At 41.0% G+C, this 17,115-nt stretch overlaps 1 protein-coding gene across 2 annotated transcripts in view; it reads left to right on the forward strand.

Moving 5' to 3' along the window:
* The window catches only part of UBXN2A (UBX domain protein 2A), a 60,891-nt gene extending 43,819 nt beyond the window's left edge, over positions 1 to 17,072 (forward strand). Inside the window, exons 8-9 of one of the 2 annotated variants that reach the window (XM_064363894.1) lie at positions 5,482 to 5,723; positions 16,990 to 17,072. In XM_064363894.1, coding sequence (XP_064219964.1) covers positions 5,482 to 5,680 — 199 coding nt within the window. In that variant the 3' untranslated portion in view covers positions 5,681 to 5,723; positions 16,990 to 17,072. Of the gene's footprint in view, positions 1 to 5,481; positions 11,422 to 16,989 lie in introns of those variants that run through there. The other variant, XM_064363893.1, reaches the window with a different exon arrangement.
* Positions 17,073 to 17,115: the final 43 nt, after the last annotated feature.

Raw genomic sequence — 17,115 nt, forward strand, 5'->3', positions numbered from 1 at the left:
TGCATTCCTATTGTTGTTCAATTATGCCTTCTCTTTTTCTGTTTTCTTTCTTTCTTTTTTTTGAGACAGAGTCTCACTCTATTGCCCAGGCTGGAGTGTACTGGCATGATCTGGGCTCGCTGCAACCTCCACCTCCCAGGTTCAGGCAGTTCTCTCCCTCAGCCTCTCAAGTAGCTGGGATCATAGGCACCCGCCACCACACCCGGCTGATTTTTGTGTTCATCTGTAGGGGTTCAGTCAGGATTGTGGGAGAAATTGTAAAATAGACACAAACCTTCTTGGAAGGCTGGAAGGTTTTGCAAAAGCCTCATGATAGAGTTATGGCTGAAGGTAGCCTGATCCTCTTTGAGCTAACAGCAAAATTAAATAACAAAGAAATGTAAAAGAGCTTCTAAATAGTTTGTTTACTTGTGTGGTCCTAAGACTAACCTTTGACCATTCACAGATGCATGATTGCTTTCTACTCAGGAGGTCCGCATCTTGTTAATTACCTTCTAGTAGTGTTTACTCACAACCTTTGTTATTTAATCTGAACTAAATAAATTTGAGCTTGGGTGGCAGATCCAGGTGCGGCTGCTAGAACTTTTTCAGTCAGCAGCCTAGCCTCCTAGTCCACGTTTTCACTGAATATCAGTGTTTGAGTACATTTTTCTTCCGTCATGCAGCTAAGGTCTGCAGGATGGACCCCAGCAGTCATCATCATTGATACATGAGCTTTTTGATTTATTTTTCACTTATCCAATATTTATTGTATCTCTGATAGGCACTTTTTTAGGCACCAAGGATATATCTATGAACAAAAATAAAAATACTTGTTTTTGTGTAGTTTCTAGTAGGAGAGACAGAAAATAAATAAGTCATATAATATTTGAGAAGAAATATTTCAAAAATATAAAAGTAGAGAAGAATAATGGATAAGAATCTTGGCAGAGCACAGTGGCTCATGCCTGTAATCCCAGTACTTTGGGAGGCTGAGGCAGGCAGACCACCTGAGGTCAGGAGTTCAAGACCAGCCTGGCCAACAAAGGGAAACCCCCCCCCCCCGTCTCTACTAAAAAATACAAAAATTAGCTGGCCATGGCGATGGGTGCTTGTAGTCCCAGCTAATCAGGAGGCTGAGGCAGGGAGAATTGCTTGAACCCGGAAGGCAGAGGTTGCAGTGAGCCAAGATCAGGCCATTGCACTCCAGCCTGGGCAACAGAGCAAGACTCTGTCTCGGGAAAAAAAAGAAACTTACCTTTTTTTTTTTTTTTTTGAGTTGGCATCTCACCCTTTCACCCAGGTTGGGATGCAGGGACGTGATCTCAGCTCACTGCAACCTTCGTCTCCCAGGCTGAACCTTCATCTTCCACTTCAGACTCCCGAGCAGCTGGACCTCTTTTAAGACCACATTCAAATCCTTCGACATCCATGAATCTTTCCCTAGTTCTTTTAACCTTTGTTTTCTTGCTTTTTATATTTATGTTGGTTGATGTAAGCTTTAACCTTTAGTTATCCAATTTTTGGTACCCAAATGAATACACCAAGTGTTAGACATTTTTGGTAACCCTTACAGGTTTAATAAAGTGGCACATAGTGAATTTTAGTGAAGTGATTGAATGAGAGAATTCTTTCTTAAGTGATATACATATTTTATTAATTCTGAGTTGCATATTTTTTCACATTTTAGCATCTGTGAAATAAGGATGCATTCTGTAATCCATGGCTACATGACGGTCATGATACAATTGTGATGGCCTTAGCATCGGCCTCAAAGTGTACAATGAGTGTCAGTGGAACGAAAGACTATTCCAAAAAGGTAGTCAAGCATTTTTTTTTTTAGACAGGGTCTTGCTTTGTCACCCAGACTGGAGTGCAGTGGCACGATCTCGGCTCACTGTAACCTCCGCCTCTGGGATTCAAGCAATCCTCCTGCCTTAGCCCCCCAAGTAGCTGGGACTAGAGGCTAGGTCCGCCACATTCAACTAATCGTTGTATATTTAGTAGAGACGGGGTTTTATCATGTTGTCCAGGCTGGTCTCAAACTCCTGGACTCAAGCTATCTGCCTTCCTCAGCCTCCCAAAGTGCTGAGATTACAAGTGTGAGCCGCAGTGCCCCACTGATAGTAGAGCACTTATAAAGGAAATTCTATTTCGAAGGCCAAGGTGGGTGGATCACTTGAGGTCAGGAGTTCGAGACCAGCCTGGCCAACATGGCAAAACCCTGTCTACCAAAAAAATACGAAAATTAGCCGGGCTTGGTGGTGGGCAGCTGTAGTCTCAGCTACTCAGGAGGCTGAGGCACAAGAATTGCTTGAACCCAGGAGGCAGAGATTGCAGTGTTCCAAGATTGTGCCACTGCACTCCAGCCTGTACAACAGAGCAAGACCCCATCATCCCCCTGCCAAAAAAATCAATATCACCCACTGTATTAGTCTGTTCTCTTGCTGCTAATGAAGACATACCCAAGACTGGGTAATTTATAAAGGAAAGAGGTTTAATTGACTCACAGTTTAACATGGCTGGAGAGGCCTCACAATCATGGCAGAAGGCAAAGAGAAGCATAGGCACGTCTTACGTGGTGGCTGGTGGGAGAGAGCATGTGCAGGGGAACTCTAATTTATAAAACCATCAGATCTCATGAAACTTGTTCACTCTCAGGAGAACAGCATGGGAAAAACCTGCCCCCATGATTCATTTACCTCCCACCAGGTCCCTCCCTATGGGATCTACTATTGGAGATTTGGGTGGGGACACAGTCAAACCATGTCACCAACATACCTGATGATACAGAGGGTGGGTATCATGTGGAAAAACATACATTGATGACTGAATCAAAAATGATTCAGAGGATTCAAGTCTGAATAATATTCAAGTGTTTGGAGTGTCAACTATTTTGTTTTACTTGAATTTTCCATTTTATGGAAGCACATGAGTGATTTGATAAATGCTTGTATGAAATTAGGTCTAAAAATGCTTTTTCTGGGCAGGCACAGTGGCTCATGCCTGTAATCCCAGCACTTTGAGAGGCTGAGGTGGGCAGATCATGAGGTCAGGAGATTGAGACCATCCTGGCCAACATGGTGAAACCCCGTCTCTACTAAAATTACAAAAATTAGTTGGGCATGGTGGCACGTGCCTGTAGTGCCAGCTACTCAGTAGGCTGAGGTAGGAGAATTGCTTGAACCTGGGAGGCAGAGGTTGGAGTGAGCTGAGATCATGCCACTGCACTCCATCCCAACAACAGAGAGACACTCTTTCTCAAAAAAAAAATTTTTTTAAGTGCTTTTTCTTTTTCCTTTTTCTTTTTTTTTTTTTTGTTTTCTGTTTTTTGTTTTTTGTTTTTGAGACAAAGTCTCACTATGTCACCCAGGCTGAACTGCAGTGACACAAGGACACATTGACCTCCTGGGCTCAAGTGATTCTCCCACCTCAGCCTCTCAAGTAGCTGGGACTATAGGTGTGCACCACCACATGCAGCTAATTTTTTTTTTATACATCCAGATAATTTTTAAATTTTTTTGTAGAGACAGGGTCTCCATATGTTTCCCAGGCTGGTCTTGAACTCCTGAACTCAAGTAATCCTCTGACCTTGGCCTCCCAAAGTGCTGGGATCACAGGTGTGAGCCACTGTGCCTGGCCCAAAAGTGCTTTTTCAATAAATAGAAAATAAAATGTTAAGTATTAAGAAAACATTTGTCATAGTCTGGATTTAAACCTATTTTTTTGACTAGGTGTGGTAGCTCGCATTTGTAATCTCAGCACTCTGAGCGGCCAAACCAGAAGGATGATTTGAGCCCAGGAGTTCAAAACCAGCCTGGGAAACATGGAAGCATATGCAACATGGCAAAGCCCTCATCTCTACAAAAGATAAAAAATAAAAAAATTACCTGGGCTTGGTGACTTGCTTCCATAGTCTTCACTACCTGGGAGGCTGAGGTGAGAAGATCACTTGAGCTAGGGAGGTCAAGTCTTCAGTGAGCTGTAATTGCACCATTGTACTCCAGCCTGGGCAACAAAGTAAGACACTGTCTCAAAAATGAAATAAAATTAAAAAAATAACAATACATACAAAATGAGGTGTCTTAAAATAAATGGCATCTTAGTTTCTATCAGTATTTGCACCTTCCTCTTTAAATACACATATGTGAGCCTAACTTTGAACTACAATCAAGTTTGCAGTGATTATATTATGTTATAGTGAATAATACTGTGTTCATTATGCTAGCTGAAATTCCACCACCACTGAGTTAAAGTTTTTCTTAATTGGATTTGAAGCACCTCATGACCTTGTATTTAAGAGATACAATCTATATCTGTGTAGGATCATTGATTGGACAATTTCTATTCTATTCAGAGCTAGTTATATAGATACATAAACTTTATTTATTTATTTATTTACTTACTTATTTAGAGATGGAGTCTCACTCTGTCACCAGGCTGCAGTGCAGTGGCATGATCTCAGTCCACTGCAACCTCTGCTCCATTCAAGCAATTCTCCTGCCTCAGCCTCCCAGGATTACAGGTGCCCTCCTGCCTGGCTACTTTTTGTATTTTTAGAAGAGATGGGGTTTCACTATGTTGGCCAGGCTGGTCTCCAACTCCTGACTTATCTGCCTCAGCATCCCAAAGTGTTGGGATTACAGGTGTGAGCCACCACGCCCAGCCTAAACTTTCTATTATAGAAAATCGTAGATGCATCCAAAAGCAGAGAAGATACAATGCATCACTCAGCTCCCAGTGAATTATCTTTAAGCAAATCACAGAAAGATGAGGACTCTCTAAAACATAGCCATAATTCCTTTGTCATACCTAAGATAATTTAACAGTAGTAATTTCTTATTGTCATCAAATATCTGGGAGTCAAACTTTAAAAGATAGCCCAGGCCAGGTGCAGTGGCTCACACCTATAATCCCAGCACTTTGGGACGCCAAGGAAGGCAGATCACCTGAGGTCAGGAGTTTGAGACCAGACTGGCCAATATGATGAAACTGTATCTCTACTAAAAATAAAAAAAGTTAGCTAGGTGTGGTGGTGGTGGCATGCGTCTATAATCACAGCTACTTGGGAGGCTGAGACTGGAGAATCACTTGAACCTGAGAGGCAGAGGTTTCAGTGAGCCAAGATCGCACCATTACACTTCAGCCTGGGCAAGAAGAGCAAAACTCTGTCTCTCAAAAAAAGAGAAAAAAGCCCAAGTAATCAGTCATATCATAATTTGATTATTCTATGTATTAACATATCCAGAGTCCAGGTGCGGTGGTTCATGCCAATAATCTCAGCACTTTGGGAGGCTAAAGCAGGAGGATCACTTGAGCCCAGAGTTCAAGGCTGCAGTGAACTATGATGGCACCACTGCACTCCATCCTGGGTGATAGAGCAAGATACTGTCTCTCAATACATTAATAACATATCCAGATACTTTTACCAGTTGTTATTACTATAAATTAGCTAATTCAAATTTTCATAAAATTATATTAATAGTTTTTGCTGTTTTACAGAGTAAGCCATATCAAAGACTTCATTGAAAAATACCAAGGATCTCAAAGAAGTCCTCCATTTTTCCTGGCAACAGCTCTTCCTGTCCTCAGATTGCTAGATGAGACACTCACACTGGAAGAAGCAGACTTACAGAATGCTGTCATCATTCAGAGACTCCAAAAAACTGCTGCACCTTTTAGAGAACTTTCAGAGCATTGATTTTTGATAGACTAAGTGGAGAATTTGTGGAGAAATGATAGTTGTAAGTAGACATGCAAACCAAAATTGGGGACTGGAGAAGTTAGACTCACTAGACTTTTGGTTTGAGTATGATTAAACTCTCTCCTGATGAGATGTTAGAGAAGTACAAGTTAGAAAAGTAGCATATGACTGGAAACTATATTCAGTGCACTTTTTCCAAAAGGCTACTCAGAAAAATATACTTATTTTCAAATACCAATTATCAAGATATATTAAATAGCTGTATTATTTAAAATCTTAATATGGCATAAATTAGCAAGTGTGTTCACAATTTTATTCAAACATCATTCCCAAGCAGCAGGGATTTATTTAAATGTTAGCTGTCTCAGAGTTTTTAAATAGCTAATATGGCCAGGCACAGTGGCTCACACCTATAATTCTAGCACTTTGGGAGGCCGAGGCAGGCAGATCATGAGGTCAAGGGATCGAGACCATCCTGGGCAACATGGTGAAACCCCGTCTCTACCAAAAATACAAAAAGTAGCTGGACATGGTGGCACGCGCCTGTAATCCCAGCTACTCGGGAGGCTAAGGCAGGAGAATTGCTTGAAGCCGGGAGGCGGAGATTACAGAGTGAGCCGAGATCTGCCACTGCACTCCATCCTGGCAACAGAGCAAGACTCCATCGCAAAACAATAAAAATTTAGAAATTTAAAATTAAAATAAAAAATAAATAGCTAAAACATTGAAAAATTATACATGGCAGGTTAAAAGTATCAGTGTAATTATTTTGCCGCTTAGATGCAAAGCTGAAGAGACCTGTTTTTACCACAGCTATGGCTAAACATCTAAGTGTCTTTGGTTTTTATTCTGTAATGGCAACATATACTCAAATATTAATCTGGCAACAATATCAAAGATATATTTTCATTTAAGAATTAAATTGTGGGCTGGGCACAGTGGCTCGCACCTGTAATCCAAACACTTTGGGAGGCCAAAGTGGGCGGCTCACCTGAGGTCGGGAGTTCAAGACTAGCCTGACCAACATGGTGAAACCCCATCTCTACTAAAAATACTTTAAAAATTAGCCAGGCGTGGTGGCGGGTGTCTGTAATCCCAGCTACTCAGGAGCTGAGGCAGGAAAATCGCTTGAACCCGGGAGATGGAGGTTGCAGTGAGCCGAAATTGTGCCATTGCACTCCAGCCTGGGTGACGAGTGAAATTCCATCTCAAAAAAAGAAAAAAAATAAAATTGTGTCTGGGCACAATGGATCATGCCTGTAATCCCAACACTTTGAGAGGCCAAGATGGGAGGATCATTTGAGGCCAACAATTTAAAAGCAGAATGGTCAACATAATGAGACCCCCCTATTTTTTTTTTTTCCTTTGGAAACGGAGTCTTGCTCTGTTGCCAGGCTGGAGTGTAGTGGCATGATCTTGGATCACTGCAACCTCTGCCTTCCGAGTTCAAGCGATTCCCCTGCCTCAGCCTTCTGAGTAGCTGGGACTATAGGCGCGTGCCACCATGCCCAGCTAATTTTTTTGTATTTTAGTAGAGACGGGGTTTCACCATGTTGGCCAGGATGGTCTCAATCTCCTGACCTCGTGATCCACCTGCCTCGGCCTCCCAATAGGCTGGGCTTACAGGCGTGATCCACAGCACCCAGCCCTTCTATCTTTTTTTAATTAAAAAAAATAACAGAATAAAATTGTGTAGCTTAGTATAGTGTCAATATTAATCTGTCTACTCACATTTCTGTACTCTAAAAATGTATTTAAATGAAAGTTATCTCTCTATAAACCCTATTTCCTTTCTATTTTCTTTGAAAAAACTACAGATTTGTTTTTGGCTAACGTTTGAGATTAGCCATTTATTTGCCACCACTCACTTAGAATCTAATGCCTGTGTAGTGTCACATTACTAATGTTTTTTAAATACATCACATAAAGTATGGTTTTCTGTTTCATACATCAGAGTCATCTTGTGTATACATTTAAAGATTATTTCAATTTGATGTCATGAAGAAAAACATGCTTTATGTCTTAGACTTTTAACTTTTAAATCCAGTTAGACCTCAATTTTTCACTGTCAGATTAAATCTCCATACCTGAAAATAAGTTTAAGATGCTTTTTTGCAAATGATCTATTGAATCAGATTTAAAATGAAGTATGCATTGAGTATGCCAAGGAACTAAGCGGCCCATAGCAGTAGTAATATTCATAGGGTGTGAGATGCATCTTATGAAGCAGCAGTTCTCAAACATTTTGATCTCAAGATCATTTATTTATGTGAGCTATATATATTATTATTATATTAAACATTAAAAATTTAAAATATTTATCTATTTATTTAAAAATAATAGCTTCTGGCTGGACGTGATAGCTCACGCCTGTAATCCCAGCACTTTGGGAGGCCAAGACAGGTGGATCACTTGAGCCCAGGAGTTCAAGACCAGCCTGGACAACAACGCAAAACCCCATCTATAAAAATTACAGAAATTAGCTAGGTACGGTGGCTCACAGGTGTAATCCCAGCACTTTGGGAGGCCAAGGTGGGTAGATCACCTGAGGTCAGGAGTTTTGAGACCAGCCTGGTCAATGTGGTGAAACCACATCTCTACTAAAAATACAAAAATTAGCCTGGTGTGGTGGTGCACACCTGTAATCCCAGCTACTCGGGAGGCTAAGAGAGGAGAATTGCTTGAACTTGTGAGGCAGAGGTTGCAGTAAGGCGAGATGGTGCCACTGCACTCCAGCTTGGGCGACAGAGCGAGACTCCGTCTCAAAAAAAAAAAAATTAGCTGGGCATGGTGGTGCATGCCTGTAGATCTACTGGGGAGGCTGAGGTGGGAAGATTGATGTAGCCTGGAAGGCAGAGGTTGCAGTGAGCCAAGATTGTGTCACTACACTCTAGCTTGGGTGGCAGAGTGAGACCCTGCCTCAATAATAATAATAATAGGCCGGGCGCAGTGGCTCATGCCTGTAATCCCAGCATTTTGGGGAGGCCGAGGTGGGCAGATCACCTGAGATCAGGAGTTCAAGACCAGGCTGGCTAACATGGTGAAACCCCATTTCTACTAAAAATACAGAAAATTAGTCAGGCGTTTTGGCACACACCTGTAACCCCAGCTGCTCAGGAGGCTGAGGCAGGAGAATCACTTGAACCTGGGAGGCAGAGGTCACAGTGAGCCAAGATTGCACCATTGCACTCCCGCTTGGACAACAAGAGCGAAACTCTAGCTCAAAAACAATAAATAAATACATACAGGCAGACTTTTTTTTGAGACAGAGTTTTGCTCTTTCGCCTAGGCTGGAGTGCAATGGCACCATCTTGGCTCACTGCAACCTCTGCCTCCCAGGTTCAAGAGATTCTCCTGCCTTAGCCTCCCAAGTAGCTGGGATTATAGGCACCTGCCGCCATGCCTGACTAATTTTTCTATTTTTAGTAGAGGTGGGGTTTTGCCATGTTGGCCAGGCTGGTCTTGAACTCCTGACCTCAGGTTATCTGCCAGCCTCGGCCTACCAAAGTGCTGGGATTACAGGCATGAGCCATTGTGCCCAGCCGATAATAACTTCTAAAACATAGTATGATTTAGTGAGGAAAGCAGTGGGCTTTTTTTGTGAGTTACTTTCTGTCTTAAAGAAGATAGATTGGTTCTCGTATCTTCTAGATTCAATCTGTTATGCAGTCACATATCATGTAGACTCTGGAAAACACTACTGTACACTTGTGAGAGAATTAAAAAGAAGCAAATAACACCTTAGTATGATTATGAAAAACGTTTTGACTTCACAGCTCCCTGAATGGGTCTCGGGAACCTCTAGGGATCCCTCAGGCACACTTTGAGAGCCAATCTATATAGAGTGATAGTTCACAATGATTCTCAAGCCTTAGTTTAAGAATCATTTGGTCAGCTTTTCAAAAATGCCTATTTTTGCTACCTACCAAAAAGATTCTGATACATTGTATCTGGGATGGGTCTCAGATCCCTGCATTTTTAATCTCAAGTGATTCTTAAGTGTGTGGTAGAAGTACCATTCTTCAGGAAATCCCGTGCTAAGCATCTACCCTAAGAAAATAAAACCTGCATGCTTTTACCATGGACAGTGGAAGACTCCACTGAAACCGGTTTGCTAGACCAATAAGTTTATCCTTGTCACCCAGTTTGCTCTTGGAAAGAGTCTGCTCCCTTTTATCACTGAACCAATCGTGACATAAACTTGTGCTTTATTACCTGTAGCACAGCCAAGACAAGGCTGGAACGTTTAATTAAGGTTTTTACTAAGGACTCGGGAATAACAACAGGGAAATATATATCTATGTAACTAGATGACCTGACATAAAATCTATCTTCTGATTGTAGTCTATTGTAAGAATGCTGCTTTTCCTAGCTCCCAGCTTTCCATGGGGCAGAGGTCTTGTCTTTTTATTAGGAAGAGAGGGAGGACAAAGGAGAGCCTTTTCCTTTTGTCCTTTACTCTTAGAAATGAACAGGTACGTAATAGACAATAAATATTTATTGTTGGTAGTGTTTACACAGCTGTGTTAGAGCCTCTCTGTAGTGAAACAAAAAGAATGTTAATTCTTACCAAAAAAAAAAATGAGGCAGTGGTAAAATCAATGAACTTATCTTTCTGATATAGAAAATAACAGGATGATTGTCAATACATGTTCAGGAATCTAAGAAAATGTTTCATTTAGGCCTATCATGTAGCATTTTTATTTGCATAATTATGGTCAACATATGATTCTCCATATAGGGGTCTCTTATTGAGAATGTTTCTTGTGTATGTATAGAAAGCCTCTTTGGTAGATTTTCCGGTTTATAATTATTTAACCAGAAGATACACAGGAGGTTCTATTGTATGTACCTGTCAAATACACCCCAGTAAGGGTCCTATGGAGAAAGACCTGTCATCAGCAATAACCTTTATTATTCTAACTGTGAAATGTTCATTAATGTGAATAATTTTCTTAAAGGTTTTCTGCAATGAGAATCATCCAGTGAAGCTTTTTACCTGAAAATTTAAAAGTTGTAAAGTTGTTAGTTAAATGTGTGGAATTATCAAAAGAGGTTGACTTTGGAAAACGAACTGAATTTGCTAAGGGAAGAAAAACTTGAAAATAAGCATCTTAGATATGGCATACAATTTGACCTAAGCAGTTGTTTAAAAACTGGCTTCAGTTTCTTGAAAATAATTGTTAGGGCTGATATATAGAAATACATATCTAGGCCAGGTGCAGTGGCTCACCCCTATAATCCCAGCACTTTGGGAGGCCAAGGTGGGTGGATCACGAGGTCAAGATATCAAGACCATCCTAGCCAACATGACGAAACCCCATCTCTACTAAAAATGCAAAAATTAGTTGGGCATGGTGGCGCATATCTATAGTCTCAGCTACTTAGGAGGCTGAGGCAGAAACTTGAACCCAGAAGGTGGAGGTTGCAGTGAGCCAAGATCACACCACTGCACTCCAGCCTGGTGACAGAGCAAGACTCCATCTCAAAAAAAAGAAAAAAGAAATACATATCTAATGTAACAGATTCTGGTTTATTGGTTAATTACTATGCATTTTTTTCTGTTAAAAAAATCTTATATACTTCTCTCAGTATAATTTTTCATGACATTTCAGTGTGTTGATAATGTTGTATGCATCTATTTCAGTGCCTTAAAGTATTTTGAGAGCAATCTTTTGCTAACAGTTAAAGAACCGTTAAGAATGAAATACTGTTCATTAAAAGGATTCTTGAAATCATTTACACTTGTTATAAAATAGTTATTTGCAAATACATTTGTCATTTTGTTTGGGGTAGTCATTTAGTTTGATAATCAACAAATGTTTATTAGGTGCCTTTACTTTAACCAACATTACTTTCATTCAATACTCAGAAATGTAAAGATGTGATTTTTTTTTAAATACCAATTCAATGGTGTGTTGAATTTTTCAACAATTCCTTGTGTTATGAATTGAACTGGCATGAAGACTCTTTAGTAGGGTTTACTCCTTTGTTCTATCTTTTCCTAAGTACAATCCATTTAAATGAAAAAATTGCTCCTTGCACTAAATCCTCAAATGGAAATGGCTTATTCAGTAGACTAATATTTGGCTCTTTGTCATTTGTTTTAATGTATATTTTGCACAGATAATTCATATTCATTACAGAAAATTATAATATGCAGGTATGCTAAAGTGATCTTTAAATCACCTATTATTCTGCCTGTCAAAGATAACCACTGCTGGTCCTGGTGATGCATGCCTGTTGTCCCAGCTACTTAGGAGACTGAGGCAGGAGGATTGCTTAAGCCCAGGAGTTCTGGGGTATAGTGTGCTCTGCTGGTCAGTCAGATGTCTGCTCTAAGTTTGGCATCAATTTGGTAATCTCCCTGGAATGGGGGACCACCAGGTTGTCCACTGGAAAAGGAGCAAGTCAGAATGAATGCTGATCAGTAGTGGTATTACACCTGTGATTAGTCACTGCATTCCAGCATGAACAGTATAGGGAGAACTTGTCTCTTTTAAAAAGTTTAAAAAAAAAAAAAAAAAAAAAAAAAAGGCTGAGCACAGTGGCTCATGCCTGTAATCCCAGCACTTTGGGAAGCCGAGGCAGGCTGATCACAAGGTCAGGAATTTGAGACCAGCCTGGCCAACATGGTGAAACCCCATTTCTTTTTTATTTATTACTTTTTTTTTTTTTTTTTTTTTTAAGACAGGGTTTCACTATGTTGATCAGGCTGGTCTTGAACTCCCGACCTCAGGTGATCCACCCGCCTTGGCCTCCAAAGTGCTTGGATTACAGGTGTGAGCCACCATGCCCAGCCGATGGTGAAACCCCATTTCTACTAAAAATACAAAAATTAGCCAGTTGTGGTGGCGTGTGCCTGTAATTCCAACTACTCGGTAGGCTGAGGCAGGAGAATCACTTGAACTCAGGAGGTGGAGGTTGCATTGAGCCAAGATTGTGCCACTGCACTCCAGCCTGGGCGACAGAGCAAGACTCCATCTCGAAAAAAAAAAAAAGTTAAAAAAAATTAGAAATTAAAAACATAACTAGTAAGTAACATTTTGGTGTGCATCTTTTCAGATTTTTTTTAGTGTATTTAGTCTTGTTTTAATTAAAAGGCAGCTGTCTTCGTTATTTTAATCTTACTTTATCTATTGAAATCTAATTTATGTGTCTTTTGCATTAAACATTACATTAGGAACTTACCGTCACTTTTATTTTTTTGAGACGAAGTCTTGCACTTGTCCCCCAGGCTGGAGTGCAGTGGTGCAATCTCAGCTCACTGCAACCTCTGCCTCCCAGGTTCAAGCCATTCTCCTGCCTCAGCCTTCCAAAGAGCTGGGAATACAGGCGCCTGCCACCATGCACACCTAATTTTTGCATTTTTAATAGAGACAAGGTTTCACCTGTTGGCCAGGCTGGTCTTGAAATCCTGAACTCAGGTGATCCACCTGCTTTGGCCTCCTAAAGTGCTGGAATTACAGGTGTGAGCCACCACGCTGGCCTTACCGTCACTTTAAATAGAATAGTAACTGTTAGAGAAATGCCTTTTATTATAATTACATGTTTTGCTATCCAAAATTTTAAACAATTTTTTAAATTGTTTTTACCTGCTGCCTTTCAAACTTAAAATTGTAGTAGTATAAACAACAAAGTACAAGTGTTGGGAATGAAATGTTTCCAAACCTATTGAAAATGCATATAAATAGGATGTACTTGAAAGTAGATTATTTAGCTGAGCATGGTGGCTCACACTTGTAATTCCAACACTTAGGGAGGCAGAGGCAGGAGTGTAGCTTGAGCCCAAGAGTTTGAGACCAGCCTGGGCAAGATAGCAAGATCCCATTCTCCACAAAAAGGGAAAAAAAATTGTAAAAGTAGATTATCTAAAGAAACTCTGGCTTTAGTTTTTAATTTCTGAGGAATTAAATATTTAGCACATGCATTATCTAATCTATCCTTCTATTGCAATCAAGGAAACAAAAATGTACCCATTTTGTAGATTAAGAAATTAAGACATATAAAATGGAATGACTTGCTCTAAACTGGGTAGTATATCCTTTAGGATTAGATTTAGCTATGACAGAAAATCCAGAATAGTAGTCGCTTACAAGGTCAAATTTTATTTCCCATGCAAAAGTCCTAAGGGAAACAGTTCAGGGCTGGTAGGATCAACCTCATAAAATCATCAGATTCCTGTACTGTTGATCTGCCAATCTCAGCAGTCTGTAGACTTGGGGTCTCAAGGTAGCTGCACAAGCACCAGCCGACACATTTGTATTTCAGCCAATAGGAAGGAGCAGATTCCTTCCCTTTTAAATGTAAACAGCTTTATTGAGATATAATTCACATGCTGTGCAATTCACCCATTTAAAGTATACAATTCAGGCTGGGCTGATGGCTCATGCTTGTAATCCCAGCACTTTGGGATGCCGAGGTGGATCTCCTGAGGGTCAGGAGTTCAAGACCAGCCTGGCCAACATGGTGAAAGCCCATCTCTACTAAAAATACAAAAATTAGCTGGTCATGGTGGCGCATGCCTGTAATCCCAGCTACTCGGGAGGCTGAGGCAGGAGAATCACTTGAACCCAGGAGGTGCAGGTTGCGGTTGCAGTGAGCTGAGATTGTGCCATTGCACTCCAACCTGGGCAACAGAGCAAAAACTCTGTCTCAAAAAAATAAATAAAAATAAAGTATACAATTCAATGGTTTTTAGTGTATTTGTAGGGCTGTGCAACCATTACAATTTAATTTTAGAAAAATTTCATCCATTCTAAAAGAAACCATACCCATTAGCAGTCACTCCCTAGCCCAGTCCCAGGCAACTACAAATGTACACTCTGTCTCTCTGTATTTGCCTATTCTAGACATTTGACATAAATGGAATCATATACTATGTAGTCTTTTGTGGCTGGCTTCTTTTACCTAGCATACTGTCATCAAGGTTCATCTGTGTTGTAGCGTGAATTGGTCCTTCATTCCTTTTTCCTGCCCAATAGTAGTCCACTGTATGGATATACTACATATTTACCCATTCATAACCTGATGGACATTGGATTGTGTCCTCTTTTTGGCATATACCCTACAGAAATGAAAACATGTTCACATAAAATCTTGAACATGAATGTTCATTAGCGGCATTCATATATACATATATTCATATGTGTTCATATACATTCATATATATGAATTTTATAAATGAATGAATATATGAATATATACATGAATGAATTTATATTCACTTATGTATTCATTACATATATATGAATATATATAAATGAATGAATATATATATGAATGCTGCTAATTAACATTCATGTTCAAGATTTTATGTGAACATGTTTTCCTTTCTGTAGGGTATTGCAGGTCATATGGTAATTACACATTTTACTTTGAGAAACTGCCAAACTTTTCCGAAGGACCCTTACTAGTTTCCATTCCCACAAGCTGTGTACAGGGGTTCAGATTTCTCCACATCCTCCCCAATACTTGTTTTTGTCTCGTTTTCATTACAGCCACCCTGTGGATATGAACTGGTATCTATCTCACTGTAGTTTCAATATTTATTTCCATGTGCTTACTGTTCATTTGTATATCTTTAGTGAAATATCCAAATTCTTTGCCCATTTTAAAATTGGATTGTCTTAATTGTTGAGTTGTAAAAGTTGATTCCAATACAAATCCCTTTTCTCCCATTCTTTGGGTTGTCTTTGTACCCACTTGTTGGAATCATTTACAGCACAAAGGTTTTCATTTTGAAAACTTTTATAGTTTATCCAGCTTGTGCTTTTGGCATCCTAAGAAACAGTTGCCGGGCCCAATATGATGAAGAGTTGCTCCTGTTTTTTTTGTTTGGTTGGTTTTTGTTTTTGTTGTTTGTTTTTTTGAGACGGAGTCTTCATCTGTCACCCAGGCTGGAGTGCAGTGGTGTGCTTACTGCAACCTCTGCCTCCCGGGTTCAAGTGATTCTCCTGCCTCAGCCTCCAAGTAGCTGGGATTACAGGTGTGAGCCACCTCCTGTTTTTTCATAAGAGTTTTATATTCTAGGTCCATGATGCATTTTCAGTTAATATGTGCCCCTGTTACTGGTGGAAGGCATCTGAGTCACATGGCACCAAAATATGTTAGCGAGGGCAAATCTATACAGGTTGCAGCAACCTCAGTTCTTACCTCCTCAGAAGAAAGAATTCTACTGAGGGACATAAGGCATAAAGAGAGACTAAGGCAAGTTTTATAACAGGAGTAAAAGTTTATTAAAAAGCTCTACAAGGGGCCAGGCGCGGTGGCTCACGCCTATAATCCCAGCACTTTGGGAGGCTGAGGCGGGTGGATCACGAGGTCAAGAGATCGAGACCATCCTGGTCAACAAGGTGAAACCCCGGTCTACTAAAAATATAAAAAAATTAGCTGGGCATGGTGGCGCATGCCTGTAGTCCCAGCTACTCAGGAGGCTGAGGCAGGAGAATTGCTTGAACCCAGGAGGCAGAGGTTGCGGTGAGCCGAGATCGCGCCATTGCACTCCAGCCTGGGTAACAAGAGAGAAACTCCATCTCAAAAAAAAAAAAAAAAAAAGCTCTACAGCAGAAATGAAAGGAAGGAAAGTGTACTTGGAAGAGGGCCAAGCCGGTGACCTGAAAGACAAGTGCATAGTTTTACCTTTTGACCTGGGGTCTTATACATTGCCATACTTCTGGGGTCTTGCATCCCTTCTCCCCTGATTGTTCCCGTGGGGGGCCTGTCCACATGGGCAGTGGCCTGCCAGCATTTGGGTGGGGAGCATGCACACTGTGTTTGCTGGAGTTGTGCCCATGCTCACCAGAGGCGAGGCGTTCTTCCCTTACCATTCCCATGTCCTTGCAAGGTCATATGCCAGTTGAACTCCGAAACTGGCCTCGTAGTGTATATGCGTGAGCCCACTTGCCCAACTCTTGAGATCTTATCTAGAAGCTGATCAGCAGTTTCAGGTTTTCTCTATCTGCGGGGAGGCTGCCTTTCAATCATTTCAATTATTATTTTAGAGGGAGCATAACCACCTGATGGTCACCTGATGGTTGCCTGATGTTCCTTGTTGGAAGCGTGGCCCTCTCCTGTCCTGTTCGAGTCTGACTAGCTACCTGCTGTCACCCCTTCCCTTTTAAGGGCTTTTCTGGAATATTGCCTGTGCCACCCTGCTTTCATTCGCCACCAGGACTTAGTTACTGGCCATCCCTGTGATCTGTATAGGGGACTAGACAATGTGTATTTAAGGCATTGGGTGTCATGTGTAGCCGGTGGCATGCCTGTCCAGACTGAACAAGCAGGACTCTTGCTTCGTTTTGCAGGGAGCTGCTTCTTGTCCGAGGTCACCCCAGGGGTCTGGCGGAGGTCTTTAGCGCGCAGGGCCGCCGTCTGCGGGAGCTCACGCCCCTCCGGGATCTACCCCAAGGAGAACTGTCCCGATGGCCTGG

This window comes from Aotus nancymaae, unplaced genomic scaffold (assembly GCF_030222135.1).
Source record: "Aotus nancymaae isolate 86718 unplaced genomic scaffold, 86718_ANA_hifiasm-v0.15.2.pri h1tg000057l, whole genome shotgun sequence".
Classification (NCBI taxonomy): domain Eukaryota; kingdom Metazoa; phylum Chordata; class Mammalia; order Primates; family Aotidae; genus Aotus; species Aotus nancymaae.